The sequence below is a fragment of the Cylas formicarius genome, unplaced genomic scaffold, assembly GCF_029955315.1.
Source record: "Cylas formicarius isolate icCylForm1 unplaced genomic scaffold, icCylForm1.1 PGA_scaffold_9__14_contigs__length_23061073, whole genome shotgun sequence".
Lineage (NCBI taxonomy): Eukaryota > Metazoa > Arthropoda > Insecta > Coleoptera > Brentidae > Cylas > Cylas formicarius.
The window spans coordinates 750,399-775,037 of record NW_026844365.1 but is presented as its reverse complement, the minus strand read 5'-3'; the positions used below and the strand labels follow the sequence as shown (position 1 = coordinate 775,037).

The window sequence follows — 24,639 nt, the reverse complement described above, 5'->3', positions numbered from 1 at the left end:
AATAAACTGAACTTCGAAATGTCAAACCACACACAACAGTGTATACTGTCAAAACTCACGGGGAGGCGTCGCAGACCACAGAACGTGGACCCGCCACGGACCACGGAATCCGACAGCTTAAACTCTAATACCGCCTCCCTTTACTGACATTTTGCATTCAGCGGATGTGTCGCCATTTTTTGCGCCGCTTCTAAAGCGATTAAAAACTCGGGCCGTTGCTTTAAACGCGTCTTTATTCAAAAAACGATCTCGTATTTACAATTAATCGTAATTGAACGTAATAAAATATAATCTGATTCGAATACAAACTCTCGGGCATTTATCACAGTCAAAATACGCACGCGCGACATTAGGAGATCGGCAAAATACATTTATATGGCAAATTCGGCACTAACGAAAGAGTACACACACACACACACGAGTCGCGAAAACCCCGCCCCCCGAAATCACAGAATCACAGACGACGACGACGTCGTCGCCGCCTCCGCTAGCTCTTCAGGACGCAGTGAGCCTGCGCGTTGAGCCGGACGACCAAGGCGGCCCAGTCCTCGAATCTTGGGGCACACTGCAGCGTGAGGTCGCCGAGTTTCTTGCGCGCCATGAAGACGAACTCGCCGGCGCCGTGCGAAACGCCGCAGCGTCGCGGAGCGTTCAACGTCACCGCCGAGTCGACGTCGCCCGCCGCCGCCGCGACTCCGTTCGGCCCCGCCTCCTCGGACGCGGTCGTGTGACGTATCAGGCGCGTCACCTTGACGCTCAGGCGTGACGTTTCGGCCGCGTCGTCGTTCTCGATGGCGAGGATCACACCCCTCGTGACTACGGAAAAGAATTGGTAGTTCGAGGGAACTTGAGAAAATCACGATATTGAAAAGGAAAACGGCGATGGCTAACGAGATATACAGGAAAATTGGCAACAAGGGACGACAAATCCCACAAATGAACTATGGTTCAGTCAACTTTTGATTAATCTAAGTAACATTTGAAACACTCAACTCTTGGTAAGTATCCCTCGACAGCATAATTATTTTTGTTTTTGACATTTGTCGACATTCGTGTCGTGAATTTAGTTGTGAAGTTTGATAAAATTTAAGGATAATTACGATAAATAAGCTTACATTTGTGTGCAATCTATATTCTGTCATATTACTAAGGAGACAGTTAATTTTGGAAATTTGAAAAAATGGCCAATATTGTTGAAGGTAGAAGCCACTTTTTTTACTTTGATTTATGATTATTGACCAATTGATATAGGGTGAAATATTGAAAGACATTACCTTCCTTAACATTCTCAATTTCATTTTAAAATCTAAGCATGAGTACCCCAAAGTATCCCATTTGTTTTTTGATATGTTAACATTGCATTGTTTCGCCTTCTTTTTCCATAATTCAAAGTTTTCGCACGGCCTTGCATCATACTGGGAATGAAAGGTGAACAAATTGAAAATGTGCCCAAAGAATATTAAACAAAGGTAGGTATGGTATGAAATTATTTTCTATTACGGACCACAATTTTACCTAAATTTAAATTCCGAATCTTTAGGTAATAATCTTGTTGCATTGTATGTTAATGATCACTCTTAGTTAATACCATTCAAAAGCAATTGGTCACTGTTTTATATCTATGAATAGACCATACCTAGGTGGAGATCACTTTTAATTTGCAATTGTGGTAATTGTTTTGTAAACAAAATACAGTGACATTTCTGGGGATTAGCCGAGTATTTTCTATTTGCGGTGTCAACTCGCCGCTACGCGTCGCCATTTTGTCTCAATTTTAAGGTTAGGTTAGGAAACTCACCGAGGTCGCTGGTACAGAAGACGTGGGCGAGCTCCGCCATCGAACACGGCCGGCACTCTTCCGCGTAGTCATAGGCGAGCGTCGTCTTCGGCAGCTGCTGCAGGTCGTACTCCAGGTCGGTGACGCTTCGCCTGTAGGTTTGCTCTTCGGTCGCCTCGATGTAGACGGCCGCCTGGCCGTTTTTGCTGTTGAAACACCTTATCGCGGCGGTGGGAGCGGCCTCCGAGTCCGCGTAGAGCGGCACCAGGGACCTGGGGCCCTCTAGGAACACTCTCGCCGTCGGCTTGACGCCGCGAAGCTTGACGCACGCGCGGAAGTCGCGATCGCGACCCGGCAGCCTCAGCAGCACCCTAAGGGCGCCCCTCGGGTACAGCCACTTGATCTTCCCCGCGGAGCATCGGAGGTACACGGGGGTGACGCCCTTGCTCGTCGGCGACGACGTCAACCCGCTGGAAAAGACGCCGATTAATTACTTAAATTTGAAATTTATTAGCGAGGCAAGAAAACGCCCAGGCCAGCTCATTAACTAACAAGAAAAAACAAACGCAAAAAACAAAACCCTAATTTTAGCAATAACTAACACACAAAAAATCGATTTTAACACTTGAAAATTCAAAACACCAATGATTTTCTACCTGTCCTACTATGATTATCCGTCCTAATTAACATCCAGCTGTGAACAAAACAATAGGCTAATTCCCTACGCTTCTTCTTTTATTTCGTCTGGCTTCGAGATTGTTAAACAGCGGACCATAGAACTGACGATAAATTACGTACATTAAATAAACCAACGCGCGCGGAGTAAAATATACCGACGACGGTGACGACTTCGTTGGCTAAGTTCCCGCGGCGCTTTTTGTGGGTCGTAATTAAAACCCGGGGGCCACATGTTACTCTATGACGTAGGCGGCTGCGACGGGAGGACCGAAAACCGAAACCGGACGCCGCTGGCTCGAGACGTTCCCATGACCGAAGAAAAAACGTCTCGATTTCGGCGCTGTAATCGTCTTGCAAATATTTACTTCGACCGATGTCTTCTAACAATTTTCTTCGTAAGAAACGATGGCCTTCGGCTAGTCGTGCCACGGACCACGAAAAATGCTACTCGCGAGATGACGTATTTGACAAAATGGGGGGGCTCAAGAATTAGTAAGAATTCTGACAAGGCAAGTGACGAAAACGCAGTTTAGATTTATGAAAGAAGAAAAATCATTGCGTGCAAATAATCCCGAGCTTTTTATGCGTGTGTGGTGAATAAATACTTTGAAAGAGAGCAGAAGAACCATGTCTGACTTTGTGAGAAATTTTGGTTAGTCTTGAAATTTTGCGACGGTACACAATTGGAGTGGCTATACAAAACATCCTTGTTTTTTTGTGCTTTTGAGGCAACGGAGCTAAAAATAGTCGCTTGGTCATCGAACCTTTGAGTTCGAGCTGATGAAGCAATTTGTGAAGCCTTCAGATCGAGATGAAAACTAAAAGATCGTCCTCGCATAAGGCGACTTGTTCAAGGGCCTTGCAGATATTTCTTTTATTGAATAAATTTTTTTAACAATTTCCCGCTAAAAACGGACATTTGAGCTGATGGTTAGCCTTTTATCGCGAGTTTTCAGTTATTTTTGAGGTTTTTAAAGAAAAATAAACAGTAGCCTAACCTCACTTTTGTTTATCAATGAGTCAATATCGTCTTTTTTATAGAAAGCGGAGATCAGGTGGTGAACCTGATCGATTGGCAGTTGTAAAAAAGATATTTTAAGCAAACTCTACTTTACGCATAGATGAATCTCACACGCAGGACGAAATATTACATATTAAAAAAAATGGATAACAATATAAAATGTACGACATAACCAATGGAGTAGCGTTTTTGCATGACGTCAAAAATGAAGGTCGCGGACTAATTGCAGGGCATACATTTTTTGTCTTTAGGTACAAATATTCTGGAGATAATTAAAAAGTTTTCATGAAAACCTAAAAATATGTACAAGATGCCTATTCCACCACAACAATGCGAAGCAGAACTACGAAATTACGTAATTACGGCGATGTCATTTATTGATTTTTACTTTAGATGTAATTTTGTAACAGCTACCCTTATTTACTTAGTTTTTAGATTATGTTATATTTAAATCAGACTTGTATGGTATATTTTACAAAGGCCTTTTAAATTTTAATTTTTTTTTGTCAAATTTGTGCCCATTCATTCTATTTTTCAGATACTGACTCTTTGTCCAATGTACACACTATCGCAACCCGAACATGGAATTTCATACACTATGTTACTCCTTTTTTCATCTGGTATTTTTGCTTTAATTTTAGAGTTTTTTTTTTTTGCAAATTGTGACCCTTATAACCTATTTTGACGTCATGTTCCTTTAGGTGGTTTCGGATGTATGGTCACGGTATATATTTTGTTTTATTGTTTTGAAATTTGTGGTTGTTTTGAAGACCGTTGTAGAATTTATGAATCCTTTTTTTAAAAATTTTGTCTACTAGATTTTGCGGGTTACAGTTTTCTTTAAGTGCGTGCCTGGCTTTTTCTAAAGCTTCTATTACAACAGATTTTTTTTGGGCGATGGGGTGGTTCGATTCAAAATGTAGATTTGCTTTCTTTAGTATACCAACTCGTTTTTATACTATTTTTAAAGCGGTGCAAGGAGTCTTGGAAGCAAAAATAATCGATTCACATCTGAGAGTCGCAGAGGTTGGATCTTACATAAACCAAAGAATTTATTCTGCAATTAGAAAGTTCTTTACACGTCGCGTCACGGACCGCAGGGTGGTCGCGATCGCCACGGACCACCGAAGGGATCACGGATAACGCTCGATTGTCCGCGAACTTGACAGGGTGCGGCGGCGGCCGCCGATCTTCGCCGGGGCGTCGAACCAAATGGAACACAATGGAGTCGGGCCGCGTGGGTACAATTCAAACAACGATACAGTCGGACGCAAATTCGACTTTAAAGCCGTAGATGGTTAAAACTGGTATGGCGCGGGGACTTGCGTAGGACGCGGGCATAACAATGGCCGCGAGTGGCTCGGGCGCGGCGGCCTACGCCGACATTTTTACCGACCGTAGAAAAAACGACCGTTAAACACGGCCGGTACGTGGGTGTCGCTCGTGTACGTAGTCAAGACGGCCGACGCCCGACGCAAGATGCCCCCGAGGCGGCGACGATATCGGGTAACGCTGTGACGTCACGCGAAAGCGACGCCAACGTTCCAAATTCCACTTTGGCGGTTCTTATACCATGATTTTTTGCTTCTTTCATGCTCAACGTATTTATTTTGGTGACAACGATCAGAGTGTCCCATCTCGGTACTCGAGGTGGCGGTAAAACGCTGCGACCAGCTTAAATATTGAGGAATGACGCCTTCCAAAAGAGCGAAATGAAATCAAATTGGACAAAGGGAAATAGTTATAAGACTACTCTGCTCACTGCTTTGGAGTGACAGAATTAAAAAAAAAGAAGTAGAAGTAATAGACGTTATATACAAGATATATGGTCTGTTCATAGATATAAGAAAGTGACCAATTGCTTTTGAATGGGATTATCCAACGGTGGTCATTAACAAGATTATTACCCAAAGTTTCGGAATTTAAATTCAGGTAAAATTGTGGTCCGTAATAGAAAATAATTTTATACCTACCTGTGTTTAATATTCTTTGGTTTGGTATACTACTTAGTTTAAGCTTATTAGTAATCATTCTTATTTCGTGTGTAATACAGCGTGTGTTGAATCGTGTGCGAATTATGCAAAATATGTGCGAGTCTAGTGTATCTCAGGAGATGCTCCCGCCCAAAAATATAGAAAACACTATTCTATTGAGACCAAGGAAGTTATAAACAATGTTTATTTGACTCTCAATGAACGTGGTGCCAGCAAGCAAGCATCTTTAGAAGAACCGGCCATATTGACGAAAATTCCAACATCAACTGTATAGAAAATTGTGAATAATCCCATTTCAGCGAGGAAAAAAAGAAGCGATGCTGACATTTTCTCGAGTGTGGATGAAAGTGATCAAGATATAATACGGCATAAAATTTACGAGTTATACGAGGAACAAAGCGTGCCTGCAATAGATATCTTTATTAGGAGGCTTGAAAAAGATAAAACTTGTGTTAAATGTGACAGAACTACCTTATGGAAGTGTATTCAACACATGGGTTTTAGATTTAAAAAAGGGTTGGGTTGACTCAACTGATAAGTGTAAAACAAACGCGCCATCAAAAAGAGGTAAAAGAATAACTATTCTGCATGTTGGTTCTAAAGAAGGTTGGATTAAAAATGGACTTTCTCTGTCTGCGAAAAATATTAAATATTCTTCTCTGGATTACCATGAAGGCACCACCGCTGATTTATTTGAAAGTTGGTTTAAAAACAAACTAGTTCCAAACATTCCTCCTAATAGCGTAATTGTAATGGAAAATGCAAGTTATCACAGTAGACAGTTGACAAAAGCAGAACAATCGTATATCCATAATATAGAACAAACAACAATTAGAACAGGCGATGACATTTTATTATTATAATTTTAAGTAATTTAAGTAGCTAATAAAAATAATTGTTAATTTTATTTTAGATTTAAACATAAATACATACATAAGTAAATAAATATTGTTTAGTATGTTTCCTAACAAAACCCCAAATAATTAAATTCTAAGCCAAGTACGGACCTGTTCGGCCATATTTCATTCTTACAGCTTGCCCGGTTCTTTCCTTAATTCGTATCAGTTAGTCACTTTCTTATATCTATGAACAGACTTTACCTGGTCTATTTGGAGTCACTTGGTACGGACATATCCGGAGAATAGATGACCAAGTATGGAATTGGGTTCCTCCAGAAACAAAGAAAAGATGAAGACGGCCAAGAAACTTTAAAGGTGTGCAGGAAGCTATGTTAGCAAGAAAATTAAACGTAAATCCACAAAAAATAAATGTTTGGGCAAGGATTTTGAACCTCACTTCTTCGATGAACATATTGGAAGAGCTCCGTTAGAGGGGCTTCAACAGGATGGTGCCTCACCCCAGTTTGCCCGACAAGTTAGTGCATATTTAAATGCTGTACAGTGCATTATTAGACCTGCAAGACCTCCACATATTACACCACTGGATTTTTCCTCTGCAGATGTTTAAAATCAAAAGTACATAGATAAAAGCTACAAAATGTAGATGGTCTAAAATTTACAATTAGTTAAATTAATCGAAATATCCTAAGTAACAATATTTTGGAAGGGGTTTTAATCGAATTAGCAAATTGTCAATAAGTTAATGGGTAAAAGAGTAAAACAAATGACAAACTTCATTTTGACTTCCCGTTTTGCCTCCACATAAGGAAAAATCAAATTTCAAAATTAAATTTCAACGAAATTCGACGCATTTTATAAAAGTCGCGACTCTTGCCTTTTGACTCACAAAAAATGATTCCCTCCCCCCACAACTCTTCGTATATTTCGCAAAAAGCAAAAAACCTTTAAACAAACAAACGCTATTCCGCGGGAGACGAAATTAATATATTGAGCAGAAAATCCTACAGCTGTAATTTTTAACCAATGGAAACGTGTTTTATTGACAGATCACCATGGCAACGGATAGATTATACTGGACATTTTCATAGAAATATGCGTTGCTATGGAAATTTGTCGACAAAATCAATTTTGATTGGTTGAAAACTACTGGTGCGGAATTTTCTAAACAAATAAGGCGAATTTGCAAGGTTTTCGTGTGTGTTTTTTTTTTGGTAAACGCCCAAATCACATGATATTAGTAAAATGGTAAATTCAACAATTCTTTTTCCACTAGATTCAGTGAGGCAAGAATTACTATCAACGTTGGAGCTGCTTTTAGATATTCTTCGCTCACAAACTTTTTTATTTTTATTCTTTTTAGTTTGCTTCGAAACGGGGTCGTTTTCACGTTTAGTTGACTTATGGTTTCTTTGCCAAATGAATCTTGTTGAACAACATCCCTATTTAACGGAATTATCCCCGTTGTGGTAAAACTATTTAATATAATATTTCGTGTCTGGTTTCTGTCGATATCTCCTCTATCACCTTGAAAAACAAACTCTTTACTGCAGCAACCTCTACATATTTTTTTTTGGCATCCGAAGGGTCGATTCGTGAATATACTTTTTAGGAATCCTGTTTTGTTTGTTTTGTTGTTTGTTTCCAACCACCCTTTTTTTTTTTGCTGATGGCCAACCAAATTCATTAACTTTGTATTATTTTTAAGAGGTGCTACATGGATCAAGGGTATCAAATAATAGATGACGGAATTTCACTTGTCCCACCTTGTCAAGGTCAATAATAACTCATCTTTATGTGCGTGGACCGACCTAAAGAAACCTAAATTCAGATGTTTCCTAGCGTTGGGGGGCCCCTTAAAATATCGGTTTGGCAGCGTTTTTTATCCGGCAACGCCGCGCCGCGTTGTTTACCTTTACCCGGGACCCTTATCGTGCTGAGATACAATAAACAGGCCACCCGAGGGTGCGGTATCGCTACCCCCCCCCCCTCCTCCTCGACCAAAGCGATTTCGGCCAAAAGAGGATAAGGCGGTCGCGACGCGCCACAAGACCGTATCCCCCGTTTGCTTTCGCGATAACAATACGCCATTCCGCGGTTATCTGCCGCGCAGGGCCGTACTCGAACGGTTCCCAAAGGCCCGGTTGAAAAAAGAAGAAGACTAAATAGATAATTATCTATTTTGTGCGTTTTTAGTAGACCGACGTTTTAATTTCTCTCAAAGAGGATTTCATATTCATATTCATATGAGTGAATCATCAAAAAATCGCGCAACGTTGGAATTCATTATCGATTGTGCGCATCCAGAGCTTAAAATCCGCCGAAATTAAAGTGCCTTCTGGTGCCCCGCAAGGATCACAACTGGGACCCCTACTCTTTAATATCTATGTGAATGATATCGCCTCACGTTTTCGTCGTGCATTATCGACAAAAATTATAAATAAAAAACAAATCCAGAAATCGGTAAACTCTATTTATCCGAAACCTAATACAGGACACGAACAATTTAAAACATAGGAGAACCTAGTGAAAAAGTTTCAAAACATTTGTCAAAATGTGGTTTAAAAATAGCTTTCAGAAATAACAACACAATAGAATTTTTTTTTTAAACAATAAAACGAAATGTCCGAAATCTCAAAAATCAGGTGTCTACAGGTTGAATCCGCATTTCAACCTGTAGACACCTGAATTGGGTCAAAAAGTGATAGGAAATTTCAATAAACACATCATCTTTCATACCTAATTGCAGTACACTAATCTAAAATGGCAAATAAAAATGTTCGTATATTTTTATATTCTTTCGAGTTTTTTTTTATTATTTTAATGTGAAAGCCCTTATTGAATCACCCCTCATTACTGACACTTGGAGTGAAATATTATTAACTAAATAATCGCCATCAAACGTACTGTAAGCGAAATGGCGTTTTCTGACGTAACGCCAAAGAAATTTTTTTTTTGAAAAAAAAATTAACGATATCTTCTTTTTTACGTCATTAGTCAAAATTTAAAACTGCAAAGAAGTTGGCTGTTATTGAAATAAAAGTTTTTCTTAGTTTATATTAGTTTTTTTAGCTGTTTTGAAATATTAGGTATAATCACTTTTTTTTAATAAAAAATTACATTTAGTCACTCATTGATATTGTTAAATACTAGAAGTTCATTAATTACTGACGCTTTAAGTAGTAAGCAGAAAACCACGAACGAAATAAGAGAGAATATCTTCATTCCTAATATAGATACCTTGCTCGAACCGTGTACAGAGTAGAATACAAATTAAAGTCAGTTTTTGGATTTCCGCCACTTCTGTTTTTGCTTCACCCTGTGTAATTTACTGTTCTAAATATACAGTTCTCAAAGGAGTAAAAAGTGATGCGCCGCAGGTGGCTATGATATTCTCAAATAACTGAGCTGGCACATTGCCGTAATTTTTCTGAAAAAATTGACTAATTTTCATAAGAACGCAAAATCAGTCAGTCTCTGAAATCCGAACATAACCAGAGAATTCTAACAGTCTGCGCCATTGTTGTTTACATTTTTGATGGTTATGATTCTCTCCGTACCTTTTTCGCGTTTTTGTGTTGTGTTTGTGGTGAATAGTGTATAAAGTTCTCAAATGCGCGAGAGCCGGATAGCTGCGAGTTCAAGCGTAAGTTTCTGCGTTCGTGGCGGGGCCTTAAAAATGCCGCCACGTACTCCATTTGCAATCGAAAAAGGCAAGACGGGGGCCCCCGGTACGTCGTACGGCGGGACTCTTTCCAAGTCCAAAAAGTGACCGGTAAAAACCGCGCGATGTACTAGGAAACGCTCGCCCGAGAGGGCATTTAGTAGCTACGCATAATAGATACGGAGAAGAAAACAGATGTTTATTATCTAAAATTGGAGAGGAGCGAATTTATTGTATACTCCGGCAGTTACGTCACGTACGGTGACGTAATCAAAACGATCCGTATGTCTCAGCTCTATCACTACGGTCTGTTCATAGACATAAGAAAGTGACCAATTGCTTTTGAATGGGATTATCCAAGGGTGGTCATTAACATACAATGCAACAAGATTATTAAATAAAGTTTCGGAATTTAAATTCAGGTAAAATTGTGGTCCGTAATAGAAAATAATTTTATACCTACCTGTGTTTAATATTCTTTGGTGCGGTATACTACTTAGTTTACATTGATTAGTAATCATTCTTATTTCGCGTGTAATACAGTGTGTGTTGAATCCTGTGCGAATTATGCAAAATATGTGCGAGTCTAGTGTATCTTAGGAGATGTTCCCGCCCAAATGTAGAAAACACTATTCTATTGAGACCAAGGAAGTTATAAACAATGTTTATTTGACTCACATTGAACGTGGTGCCAGCAGGCAAGCATCTTTAGAAGAAACCACATTGACGAAAATTCCAACATCAATTGTATGGAAAATTGTGGATAATCCCATTTCAGCGAGGAAAATAAGAAGCGATGCTGACATTTTCTCGAGTATAGATGAAGTATAGATGTCGTAAAAGTTACCAGTTATACGAGGAACAAAGCGTGCCTACATTAGATATCTTAATTAGGAGGCTTGAAAAAGATGAAACTTGTGTTAAATGTGACAGAACTACCTTATGGAAGTGTATTCAACACATGGGTTTTAGATTTAAAAAAGGGTTAGGTTGACTCAACCGATAAGTGTAAAACAAACGCGCCATCAAAAAGAGGTAAAAGAATAGCTATTCTGCATGTTGGTTCTAAAGAAGGTTGGATTAAAAATGGACTTTCTCTGTCTGCGAAAAATATTAAATATTCTTCTCTGGATTACCATGGAGGCACCACCGCTGATTTATTTGAAAGTTGGTTTAAAAACAAACTAGTTCCAAACATTCCTCCTAATAGCGTAATTGTAATGGACAATGCAAGTTATCACAGTAGACAGTTGACAAAAGCAGAACAATCGTATATCCATAATATAGAACAAACAACAATTAGAACAGGCGATGACATTTTATTATTATAATTTTAAGCAATTTAAGTAGCTAATAAAAATAATTGTTAAATTTTAGATTTAAACATAAATACATACATAAGTAAATAAATATTGTTTAGTATGTTTCCTAACAAAACCCCAAATAATTAAATTCTAAGCCTAGTGCGGACCTGTTCGGCCATATTTCATTCTTACAGCTTGCCCGGGTCTTTCCTTAATTCCTACCAGTTAGTCACTTTCTTATATCTATGAACAGACTTTACCCTAACCATAAATAGCGTTGGGGCTGGACAATGGACCACTTCTTAATTGACTACGCAAAATTCGATCAAAATGTTACAACTGGAAAGAGTTATCTATCATTATTTAATAATAATATGTATTTTATGACCAAACCGACCTAAAAACCGCGTTTGTATGCGTCTACACGATCGAAAAAAATTGTGCACCAAAACATCTATTCTTGTCAATTTTTCAAAATATACAGGGTGTGACCAGTTTCAACAAAAAACTGAAAACGGGGTTCCTCTTTTAAAGAAAATATAGCGTAACAAGAAGACTGTGATTCAGATGCTAATTTGTTTAACCCCAAAACTTTTGAATTTAAGATTTTTATCTATTGTACAAGGTGTACGCGATATTCCGTGCAATATTAAAAAACGTTACCTGTGCCCTAAGTTTGCAGCTACCGACATCAGATTTGGCAGAGAAGTAGAATTTCGGATTCGCTTTTAAACAATTAAAGTTGGGCACAATCAAATACCGCAAAGTATTTTTCAAAAAAAATTTGGATTTTTTTTTTGGTTATTTTGGTTTTTAAAAAAGAAATATTTTCTCCAAAACTATTAACTCTATCGGTAAAATTCTCAAACCAGCAGACGCGGAAGGTGCATTACTTCACACATTTTTTCGATTATATACAGGGTTTTTCAATTAAGGACAAAAATCCAAAAGGTCCCGAAAATTGTATTTTTCGAGAGAAAATTAAAAGTCGTAAAAAATATGGCAAATATGGCATCGAGAGCTACAATTTTTGTATTTATGGGTTTCGTCTATCACATACGCTTTGAAAAAAATTAAATAAAAATCACCACTTTCCGCCCTAATCTAGACGCGATGACGTCATTTCCTATTACGATCTACTGCATGGTTTCAGAAAACAAGCATTTTCTCGAAAACCACTTTCTCATATACCAGCAAATATGGGAGACCAAGGGCTATAACCTCCATTTCGAACATTGTTTGAATTGTGTACAGGGTGCGTTTATGGGCAAAAAATTTCCGTTTTTGTGGATAAATTATTGGCGATTACTAAAGATGTGGTAATTTGGCAAAAACGTAAACTGTGTCGAGAGGGAGTTTCAGGATTCGTCTAGGATACAGGGTGCGCGAGGTATTTGAAAAAATATCATTGGAACTCCCGGGTTTACTGTCAACCCTGCGAGAGCTCGGAGTGACAGGGCAAGGCTAATTACTCTGAGGAGTCGCCCGCTACCTCAGAGGCTCCGTTCAAGACACTACTACATCACGGCAACAGCTTAATATAGGCCTTCCTAACTTTCGCACAGGATTTTGAATGAGCCTGGTTGCTCATTGTTCAAAGTTGCTCTCTCGTTTTTTTGGCCTGGTCCATAGGGCTCCCGTGAGTACCAGTGTCTACGGTTCAACAAAGGGTACTTACAAGATAGAAAATCGTCTCTTCTTGGAAAGATGAGACTAGCCACTTTGTCATTTGTTCCACACAGGGCGTTTTTTAATTGAATGTCAATAATTAATAATTTTTGTTTAATATCTGCAATACCGATTCAGATGTTTTAAAAATATATATTTTTTTAAATACACCAGTGGCAGGCGTACGGAATTTTAACTGTCTATTTTGGCAGACGTCAACGGCACGCCACTGATTTCTCTTACAACAAAAATTAGTTTCACAATCATTTCAAAAAGAATTTAATTTCTGGTACGGTTTTGGCTTAAAAAAATAAAAACCTCTTCTCTGCATGGTCGTAACAATATCGCTGATATGACAGCATGCAGAGAATTGTTATCAATAGTATTTCAGGAAAAACCAAAAGACGAGAACGGAGAATGGACCGACAAAAAAAAAATTTTTGTTCGGCGGCGATCATTTTTGTACCAACGGGGATCCCTTACCGAGACATAAAATTTTTGTACGAGCGCAAATTCGATTTCATCGATTTTCGAAAGTAACAAGTAAAGACATTTGGGGCATATGATCATGAAGTTATCTTTTTAAAATGAACCCAAAAATAGCCCCATTAATTAGTGACGTTCGATTAGAAAACACCCTGAAGCTCTTTAAATAGGCGTATTTCCTCGTATATCTCAGACTGACCGCATCACCAAAGTCGAAGTTTTGAAGCGAATCGAAGAAAAAAAAAACGAAGATCGAGCGAGATCACCATCGCGTACACATAAATATTTACGCACTCTGAGACGGCATGTGAACGGGCGGGCTTTTTCTCACGAACCACAGATCTTAATTATTTACACTGCCGGTGTTTGTGTATATAATATACATGCGCGTAGAGGCGAAAAAAAAAGGTCGTTAATTCGGCGCGTCGCTAAACAGATCGGCGCTCCTCGGCCGATGGGAAACGCGTTTTTGTGGGAAAATCGACGCCCCCTCGGGGCACGCTCCAACCCTAGGTGTGGGAAACCGGGGGACGAAGGAGTTCCACGCGGGCGATGACGTCACCGAGCGGCGCGTTGTGGTCTGTGACGGTCCCCTTTTTGGGCGCGGATTCCATCGACTTATCGGGTAAACGATACCTTTAATTGCGCGGGATTAAAAAAAAAAACAAAAAAAAACGCGGTTTCCATCGCCGCCTCGATCGCCAATTAGGGGCCGAAAAAACAGACACGCCGAAACAGTAGTTTCCGTGCGCGCAATAACAAAGCCGATTCAGATCTGGGTAGGCCGAGAAAAACCCGTCTCTTAACTGCGCGTCCGCGACTCGACGGTTATGGCGACTTTTTTTACAATGATAATTTTTCTTTTCGGTCCTTTTTGAACAATCTCAACCCTCGATATTTGATTGTTTGTAATTAATTTTGTTTATTTTTCGACAAAAACAGGGTTTCAATTAAATTTTAATTGCTACGATACTGGAGCCAGTAGGAAGTAAAAATTTTGGACGTAGCTTGGGGATGAACTGTATATTTTTTTCGAAATTACGAAAATAGTTCTATTTCTTACAGGGTTTTCGCAGGATGCACGCATGACGCACCCTGTATATTACCGTATATTCAAAGAGCAAATTAAATTTTCTCCCGAATGACGCATCGCGTCCCTATTCCTAAATCGTTTCGGTTCTGAAATAAACGCAAGTTACTCTGAAAACTGGATTACTTTGGCATAATTCACCTTCTAGGTGGCCATGAAATAATCGTCTTATTTTGAACATAAGGTAAAGTCTGTTCATAGATATAAGAAAGAGACTAACTGAGACGAATTAAGGAGAGACCCGGGCAAGCTGTAAGAATGAAATATGGCCGAACAGGTCCGTACTTTGCCCAGAATTTAATTATTTGGGGTTTTGTTTCGAAAGATACTATGTTTAAATCTAAAATAAAATTACAAATTACAAATTAGTATCACTATCGTTATCATCGCCTGCTCTAATTAATATTTGCTCTATATTATTTGCAATATGGATTGTAGCATACTGTATGCATATTATGTTATTTTGTTATTATTTGTTTTTATTTAAGTTTAAGTGCGCGAGTGGCGGTAAATATAAAGCGGTGCGAATCACGAAGGGACGGCCGTGGGGATGCGAGGGGAAGTACTGGACGACGGCGAAGTTAAGGTGGACTGAGGTGAGCAGTGGGTAACAGGAAGGCAAGAGAAGCGGTTGCGCTGCAGTGTTGACGACGTCGGATCAATTGGCGTAAGGTGGAAGGCCACAGGATATACGATTGCTCAGCTTTTTCTTAATGTTTAACAGAATTCGCCCAACTTTGTGGAGGGATGTTAAAAACTTCGGTTTCTAAAAGTTTAAGGACACGTGGAATCGTGGAATCCCAATAATCGACGCTCGGCCAGATCCTAGCGGGCCGCGTCGAATCAGCTGATCGCGCGAGAAAAAAGAAGAAGAATGGCGACGTCGCGGCCGCCCGCGTTTCAATAACCGGGCCGTGTTCGTCGCCGACGGTTTTTCTCTCCGTCCTCGTCTACGCGCCTTTTGACGGGGTCTCGCGCGTCCACAATAACCATAAATCAAAGTAATGTCGCCGCGCGTCGGCCGCATGAATTTTAACGTGTTCCCTTTGCCTGCGGCAACGGCGGCTTTTACGGCCTCGCGGGACAAACAATACTTCGTTTACGTGCAAATTGACACAGGGACATAGTCGGAGAACCGCCCCCGGGAGTCGGGAGAGGCGGCACGGGATTTGCTGAAACTTTCGTAAATTTTATACGGGGCGAGTTAAAAAAATCGACATCGAAGCCGTTCGTGTGTAAAATTCGAGACATGTACGGAGCGCAATAAGAAATTTCCGCGTTTTACGATACGGGGTGGATCGGAAATTACTTCGATTATATCGTCGGTACTAGTTTAAGACGCATGCTTTGCTTTGTACAGGGTTTGACAAAACTTCGTTAAAAAAATCGACATTCTACTTCTGGGTAAAGTTCGGGAAGAATTAACGATTTATACAGCGTGTAATGAAAATTAACGGCGTAACGGAAGATACTTTTAGTACTCACGGTAAAATATATTACGCGACGACCGGAAATTACTAATATTATCATAAAATTCGTCTAAATTCAAGGCAGCCACGTTGTTTCACATATACAGGGTGTAATTGCAGTTTCAGTCAGGCGGAACGAAGTTTTCGTTAATATTGTACGGAGCGAGTTAAAACAATCGACATCGAAACCCTTCGTGTGTAAAATTCGAGACTCGAAACGGAATTATATTTGGCGTTTTGCGATACGGGGTGGATCGGAAATTACTTCGTTTATATCGTCGGTACGAGTTTAAATTTTTAAAATGTTTAAAATCGACATCGAGCCGTTTCTGCGTAAGGTTCGGGAAGAATTGACGATTTATACAGCGGGTAACGAAAATTAACCGCGAAATTGCTTCTATTATAATAAAATTCGTTTAAACTTAAGGTAGTCACGTGGCTTCAAAAATACAGGGCGCGATTGCAGTTTCGGTCAGGCGACACGAGTTTTTCGTCAATTTTATACGGGGCGAGTTAAAAAAAATCGACATTAAAACATCCAGCGTGTAAATTGACGGTGTTTCCGCGAAAACCTCGAAATTTTTGGCGAAAATTTATTTAATGAAATTGAACGGTACTTTCTGTTTGGGGTTTGTTTAAAAAATGATTTTTTTTAAGGCAATGTCAGCACAATGAATAACAGTCCGTGTGGATGTGGTGAACCTAAGCGCGACCGAGATTATACGGCGTCGTAAAAACAAAGTGTCACGCTACGTGCGCTGGAATTCACGATCTTATCTGGGCGGCAGTAAACCTAACGAGGTGCGCCCGACATTCGGTCGGTCCCAAACTAGGAATTCTCGAAAATTTAAGTGGTTATTGTAACGTAGGACGCGCAGAGGCGAGCAGTGCGCGTCACATTTTCTATATCGCACGGGTTTTACTTCCGACATTTACAAAACAATTGAAGCGAACGTCCAAGCAGATGCTTTTATAGGTTCCTCCCTGTTCTCTTAGTTTTTGAGAAAAACGAACTTATCAATTTTTTCTGCAAAAAAACATACGAAAAATGCGTTTTATCCATGGCGAAAATATATTATACAGGGAGGTCACAAATGTTTTTCCTAATTAAAAAAAATCAACTTTTTGTTGCATTTAGCACCGTTTTTATTGGGTTTGGGGTTCAACTCTGTATCATTTCATATATATATAATTTTCTGCAACAACTCCTGTATTTTATTCTAAGTTTTTTTTTAACATTAACTCCTTAAATTCGATATAAAATCAACAAGTAATGTTTGTATACTGAATTTAAGAAATTAATGTTTCAAAAAAAACTTAGAATAGGTTATTATATATATATATATATATATATATATATATATATATATATATATATATATATATATATATATATATATATATATATATATAGGGTTTTTTACTTAAAACTCCGCACGCCAATAACTCCAAAACGAAAAGAAATATTTAATTTATGTAAAAAGTAGTCAAAGTGTGGGGTCAAGTAGATATTTCCTAAAGTTTAAAAAACTCGACGCCTGCAAAGAGCTGGGCGTCACGACGCGTCGAAAAATTATTCGATTGCAGAGACTTTGGAAATACGCGCATACAAAAGTACATATTATTTAAAAACTTTTTTGTTATTTACTCAAACTTATTTACTTTACCCGTTTCTAAGTTATACCGATTTGAAGTAAACATTTCTTGATTAATAAAAAATGTGATTAACGCTTATTTTTACAAGTATGCCATGAATGTTAGTTACTATGGCAACCATTGTTATCGCAGTTGTTTTAAGTGCAATTACAAACAACAGATTTCAACTATTTTAGAATGATTTTATTTATTATTTTTTATCGATTTAGTTCTGATAACATGATAAATAAATGAAAAAACAGTAAAATACCTACAAATTAATAACCAAAATTATTATTGCAATTAACTACATAATAAGACATTTCAAAAATTTTGTTCAAAATTATGTCCATCTGCTCGAACACAACTATCAAAAACTTTTAACAGATGAGCTTGGGTCACTTGTAGGAGAATCCTTCTTGTGATAGCGGCACACGCTGCACTAATTTTGTTAATGAGATCAGCCATATGTTCGATAGGTTTTTCATAGATAACGTTTTTTAGGTAGCCCCAAAGAAAATAATCTGGTGGTGTAATGTCCGGGGACCTCGCCGGCCACCCTACCGGTCCATTAGTACCAAACCATCTATTGGGATATTCTCGGTTCAAATATTTCGTTACTATTTGGGCATTATGTGCAGGCGTTCCATCCTGCTGTAGCCACATATTCATTCTAGTGTCAAGAGGCACTTCTTCTAATAGTTCCGGAAGTGTAGTTTGAAGAAATCTTAAATAGCGATCTGTATTTAAAGTTCCTTCGTAAAAGTAAGGTCCAATAAGGAATCCATTTAATATGCCGCACTAAACATTGATACTAAAAATTTGTCGGTTACCTCTTTCTGTAATCCAACGAAGATGGTTTTCGGACCAAAAACGACAGTTGTGTCTATTAACGATTCCATTATTTTGAAATCGACTTTCGTCGCTCCATAAAATTTTCGAGAGAAAATTTGCATCTTGGCTATACAAATCGGACAATGTCGCTAAGAAATACATTCTTCTAGCATAATCGCCCGGTTCTAGTTTATGAACTAGTTTACTTTTGTACGGGTGAAAAGAGTTTCTATGTAGAATTCTCCACGAAGAACTTATGGTAACACCGGTATTTTCTTTTATCTCTGATAGGGATATCTTGGGGTTATTATCCACCTGCTGAATTACAGCAGCAGTATTTTCATCATTTGTAGCCGTCCTGTTCCTATCTCTTTTAGGTTTTATGAAGCTGTCATATTCTCTTAAGTTTTTACATAAACTTGCAAAGGTTTTTGCATGCGGATAACGCCGTGCGTAAACTCTTTTTGCTTCTCTACAATTGCATCTGCATTCTCCAAACACCAGTAACATGTCTACTTTTTCCTCATTGCTAAATTGCACCATTTTCACATAATAATTCTTAGTTTTTTTTTAAACCGAACAAATTTGGATATTTCTTGTGACAAAATGCGACAATTTTTTGATACAGCAATAACAACTTACGTTTGTAATTGCACTTAAAACAACTGCGATAACAATGGTTGCCATAGTAACTAACATTCATGGCATACTTGTAAAAATAAGCGTTAATCACATTTTTTATAAATCAAGAAATGTTTACTTTAAATCGGTATAACTTAGAAACGGGTAAAGTAAATAAGTTTGAGTAAATAACAAAAAAGTTTTTAAATAATATGTACTTTTGTATGCGCGTATTTCCAAAGTCTCTGCAATCGAATAATTTTTCGACGCGTCGCGACGCCCAGCTCTTTGCAGGCGTCGAATTTTTTAAACTTTAGGAAATATCTACTTGACCCCACACTTTGACTACTTTTTACATAAACTAAATATTTCTTTTCGTTTTGGACTTATTGGCGTGCGGAGTTTTAAGTGAAAAACCCTGTGTATATATATATATATATATATATATATATATATATATATATATATATATATATATATATATATACACTCATCGCGGCTGACTGACCGTTGTCACGGGACCAGAGTCGAGTGCCCCGGTTAGACACGCCGAGTATTTACATAATGTACGGGTGGGTGTAAAGCTTTTGACACCCTCTCGATGGCGGCGGACGTGTTTCGTAAGTGGGTGTTAATTTCGTCGTCTTTTTTCTTGGGACGCCCGAGTTTATATAGGTGGCGCTACGAGTCGAAGGGTGCGAGGGCCCGATTAGCGCTGCCCCGGGGGGGCGTGATAAGAACGCGGGAAACGAGCATAGAAAAATGAAGCCGCTTTCTCTCTACCTGTCTCTTCTAGGTGTCACGGAATCCGACGGTCCAGGTAAAACGAACGCCATTCAACAACCTAGGGGTGCTAGCGAACCTTTATTTGGAAGACACTAGTCGACGATTTAAGAACCTTATCGCGTATTTACCACCTTATCGCTCGGGTTTGAATCCTATATAAATGGTAGGTATGGGTCGCATTAAATTAGCTCCAAAAGTAATGAGGAAATTGTAAATAGGTATAAAAGATGTAAATATTGTCAGCACGCGCAATAACTAATAATAATTTGCCTTTATTGTTGCATACTGTTATATACAAATATACAACGTTCAGCGTTAATAAATATATTTGAGATATTGATGTTAGGGTTAGGAGAAAAGAACAGTACACTGCACGTTTTAGCATTAAGTTGAAGATTATGACTACAAGAATATAGAAATAAGTTATGCAAATCCAAATTGATATAAATTGGAGCAGTATCAAATAATTTATGATCGAAGGAGTAAAATAGCTGAGTGTCATCAGCAGATGAATGCAAATTCAAATATTCGATGGTTGTATAAATACCGGAAATATAAATTACGAATAATATAGGTTCAAGAACAGAACGTTGCGGTACACTTGATGAAACAAGAAGAAATTCAAAACATACACTGGAATACGTCTTAAGTCGGATATTGCTTCAAACGAGTATAGAGAATTACGCAATTTTGTGAAGTACGAGGTTAGCGCCAAAATTTCCCGGCCTGACATAGATGCAGCTCGAGTATCACGATAAAACTTCGTCTTCTTTTAAATATATATCTTAGTAGGCTGCGAAAAAAAATGAAGCCTTGCGTCAAATAGTTTTTTATTGACATAACGCAAATTGAGTATAGAGCAGTCATAAAGTTTTTGAGAAAAGAAGGGTTAGCACCTAAAATTATTAAAGAAAGGCTGGATGGTGTGCACGCCCAAAGTTCTCCTTCGTATTCTGTAGTGAACATATGGGCAAAACGTTTTCGAATGGGACAGGACTCCCTTGAAGAGGATTCAAGAACTGGTCGACCAGTGGAGGTCATAACGGAAGATATTGTTGCGATTGTGGAAGAGGCGGTATTGAGTGATCGACGTTCCAAGGTCAAGGAAATCTCAGAAATTACTAAGCTTTCTGTTACAAGTGTTCGCCGAATCCCGCATGATCATTTAGGTATGCATAAGGTCAGTGCAAGATGGGTTCCGAAAAACCTTTCGGCTATTCAAAAACAACGCCGTGCGGTCTTTTTTGGAACTCTGTGTGTGTATTGAAGTTAAGGGGAATTGCATTGAAACATAATAAAAAACTGTTACTCTACTTTGTTTCTTTCATGTTCATGGGAAATTTTGGCGCTGCCCTCGTAAGTACTGTCGCAAGACCATTATCTAAAGGACTAATAATTGATGTAGACTAACAGTACTAAAACCATTACGAAATCCAGATTGACTGTTAGTGGCAATACGATTAGAAATCACATAATCATAAATTTGCATATTTATGACTTTCTCGAAAACTTTAGATAAGGTCGGAAGAATACTGATTGGACGAAGGTCTGAGAACTGGCTGGGATTGTTATTTTTTGCCAATGGTATGATCAAAGCAAACTTCCAAATACTATAAAAATAGCCTACTTCCAAACAGCAATTAATAATATGACTAACGTAAGGCGCGGTAATATGGAGGGTCATCTGAAGGTACACAATCGACACCAGCAGAATTTGACTTAAAGTTTGAATTAATGTCTTTAATTGAGTCAATAGTCGCGAGTCTAAATGCAAATGATATATTCGAGTTGAACTTGCGATTTTTATCGGAAGAAGTGGTTTCGCCTCGTCGAATGTCGCTTGACAATTCTGTAGAACTTGCTACTGCATCGTCTGCTTCGAGTTCCACGACACTCGCGACAAATTTGTCAAGCCTTTGGAAATCTATGCAAATTCCAAACAAAGAAAAAAGAAAAAACCGAAAATCAGCCTAATCGGAGTGGTTTCGTAGTGCGAACATCAATAGCAAAGGCAACAATTCAAAAACTCTGACGTTTAAATCACTTCATTAAAAAACCAAGCCCAACCCTGGTCGTAAAAGAAACAAAATTAAAGTACTGCAAAGGCCAGCTCGATCGCCAGGCTTAAATCCCATCGGGAATATTCGGGAGATCGTGCATTGAAAAATTGATAACATTTTGGAGCTATATGGTGATTTATAAAAAAAGTAATTAAATTTATTCTATTTTCCTTTGGAAACCGTTAACAAAGTTTATTTTTACCGGACTTTCACTTAACCAATCGCGAACTTAAATTATTTCGAACGGTTTCGTTTCTAATCGAATTGCAAATGGAGCCCAGCGGCACTCCACTTTTGAAAAAAAAAAAAAAGCGGAATGTACAGGGCGTCGCGGAAATTCGTACGACTTGAGGCCGTTCGGGCGTGAAATTGAAAGCGGAAAAGCCCAGTCATAATTAAAAGCGCAGAAAAACAATGGAAGAACCGCAGGACGACCGCGAACAATGGAGCGACGCGAAACCGATAAAAAAATCAAGTGGGCTCGGGCCGACCGTGCGCTGGTCCTTCGAGCCGGATGCGGGAAGTGGGTGACGTCACGAAACCGATTTCGACCCCCCTAATTTGCAATTGTAATCGATTTGTAGGGTGTAGCGGGGCCCGGTCAGAATTTTTTTTTTCTTCTTTCGACTCACGGTCGGTCGTAACAGAGTCAATTTTATAATCCGCCGGGTTTTCGTTGAAATCGGGGCGACGTTGCCGGCTCGGAAACTTTTTCGACGCCGATAAGAAATGTCCGAGTAGTAACTGAAAAAAAAAACGTTTCTATCGATCAAAATAATGTTTCCCTTGACGAAAAAAACACGGGTTAATTGATTTTTTTCGTTTTAAAGCAAATAGAACGCGACTAGATCAAAAACAAATGGAAAGAAACGGAGAATAGGATGACTGGGAAACGTGGAAGCAGCAGGGGAAGATTTGTATATAAAACGTAAAAATTATTCAACCTTGCGTGTTAGGTTAGATAGGTTTAAGATTACAATAACTCTTTACAAATATGCTATAAGTACAAAGAAAAAAGGACCACGTAGATCATGACAGAAATTTCCACAAATTTTCAGATTTTAAAAATATCGACGAACTTAATTTATCACTACGTTTGTTACAAAGCGATATTTAGAAAGGTCAACTCTTGGAAATTCGTGGGCTGTTAAAAACTAATGTATTGTAACTAATCTTGATGAGGAAGCAGGATTAGATTTCGAATAAAAACGTACTTATACAAAGGAACCATTTATATCCAGAAACTATTTATTTTTTTTACCGATTGTTTTACGTTGACTTTAGTAAAGCGTAGTTTTCTCCCGTGGGAAAATATATAAAACAGTATGGTCGAAGGAGTTCCCGTGGGACCCTATTTTGCTCCCTTGGGGTATTTTGCTATGATCGCTAAAGAAAGAGGTTATAGTTGTGTTAAATAAGAAGTAAAAATCATTGATTTTTTTCAAAAAATCGCGAGAGACAGGTTCCTTGATACAAGAAAATCAACAAAACATATTAGTAAATGTATATCATGGCAGATTATTAAATTTTGTGGTGTAGTACCGCTAATCCTATCGTGTTAAAGTGGTTACTTTATCTTACTTATCTGTACAGTTTTGAAAATAACACGGCTTGTTTTTGTGGTAACATGTTACAGTAAAATATGTTTGCAGATGCAGGCGTCAATATCATTAATAGGTCAAATGAACTTCTAAGTGAAGTTCAATCTTGATTATATGAAGCGCCTGTTCGTAGAAATCAGTGGCGCCCTCTAGATTTAACGTTAACATTCCTTTTAATTCAATACCGAAAAATAATTAATATGCATCGTTACCAATAAAAATAGTTCCTTCTAAATAAAAACTCGCCATCGGTAGTAATCGCGAAATTAATCTACCGTAAAAAGTACGCCGCTGAACTCCTGCCTGCGAAAAAACGCTGTTTACGCAAAAAACGGCCGAGAAACTAGAGCGAGAACCGGCAACGCCGCGCGAAACTGGTTTATTTAATTTACATGTCATTGGCTGGTCTCGCGGCTCCGCGCGTGCCACCAAAGGCACGCCAACCATTTTGTTCCATTGTCCGAGGTGACCCGCGCGCGCGCCAGACCCGAACGACTTTTTTTTTTTTTTAGTCAATTGCGGACAGAAAAATCTCGACGCAAAGTCCACCTACCTCCCCGTCCAGTCGCATTCGTCGCCTAGGATCGCGGTCGACGCCAGCCCGATCAGGAACGCGCAAACGAACACGCAAAAAGAAGTCCTCGATGTCGCACCCCGTCGCATCTTTCAGTGGGCAGCCATCTCTCCGTGCTGCTGCCGAATTACGCGCGAACCGACAACGACACACGACGCAACCACTTCGCGATCACGCGTTAGACTGGCGGATCGCGCGCCAGCGCCTCGGTTAACAAGTGGGACGCGAACGCGGCCGAAATGTGCCGAACGCGCGCGAAGTCTGTCGCGTGGTCACGCGGCGATAGTCCGGGCGGATCGGCGATTGAGACGCGCGCCACGCACCGCGTAAGGCGCGGTGGCTCGTCCGTGTGCTCGAACCGACCGGACTAACGTAAAAGTTCGTCGTCGGTAGCCGGTACGCTGTCGCTCTGGTATGGGTGCCCATGACAATATTTAAAAGCGTGAGGAGGGGGGGGGCGTAGACCGCGACATGTGTTTATCGCCGCCGTCGCAGGACCGCCCCGTACATATTCCGTTTT

General features: G+C 39.2%; 1 protein-coding gene across 1 annotated transcript; it reads right to left on the bottom strand.

The window, feature by feature from the left end:
- Positions 1-198: 198 nt before the first annotated feature.
- LOC132707555 (meteorin-like protein) lies at positions 199-24,323 on the bottom strand. Its single transcript, XM_060679454.1, has 3 exons — positions 24,099-24,323; positions 1,799-2,247; positions 199-816 (listed from the first exon to the last, which is right to left on the bottom strand). Exons 1-3 carry the CDS (start codon positions 24,206-24,208, stop codon positions 488-490), a joined length of 888 nt encoding a protein of 295 aa, XP_060535437.1. The 5' UTR covers positions 24,209-24,323; the 3' UTR covers positions 199-487.
- Positions 24,324-24,639: the final 316 nt, after the last annotated feature.

Bases quoted from the DNA above. Each gene is read 5' to 3' on its own strand.
- LOC132707555 (XM_060679454.1), bottom strand. From the start codon at position 24,208: ATGCGACGGGGTGCGACATCGAGGACTTCTTTTTGCGTGTTCGTTTGC. The intron at 2,248-24,098 runs GTAGGTGGACTT...CGTCTTTTCCAG, and splicing joins GAATGCGACTGGACGGGGAG to CGGGTTGACGTCGTCGCCGA. The intron at 817-1,798 runs GTGAGTTTCCTA...TCTTTTCCGTAG, and splicing joins CTTCTGTACCAGCGACCTCG to TCACGAGGGGTGTGATCCTC.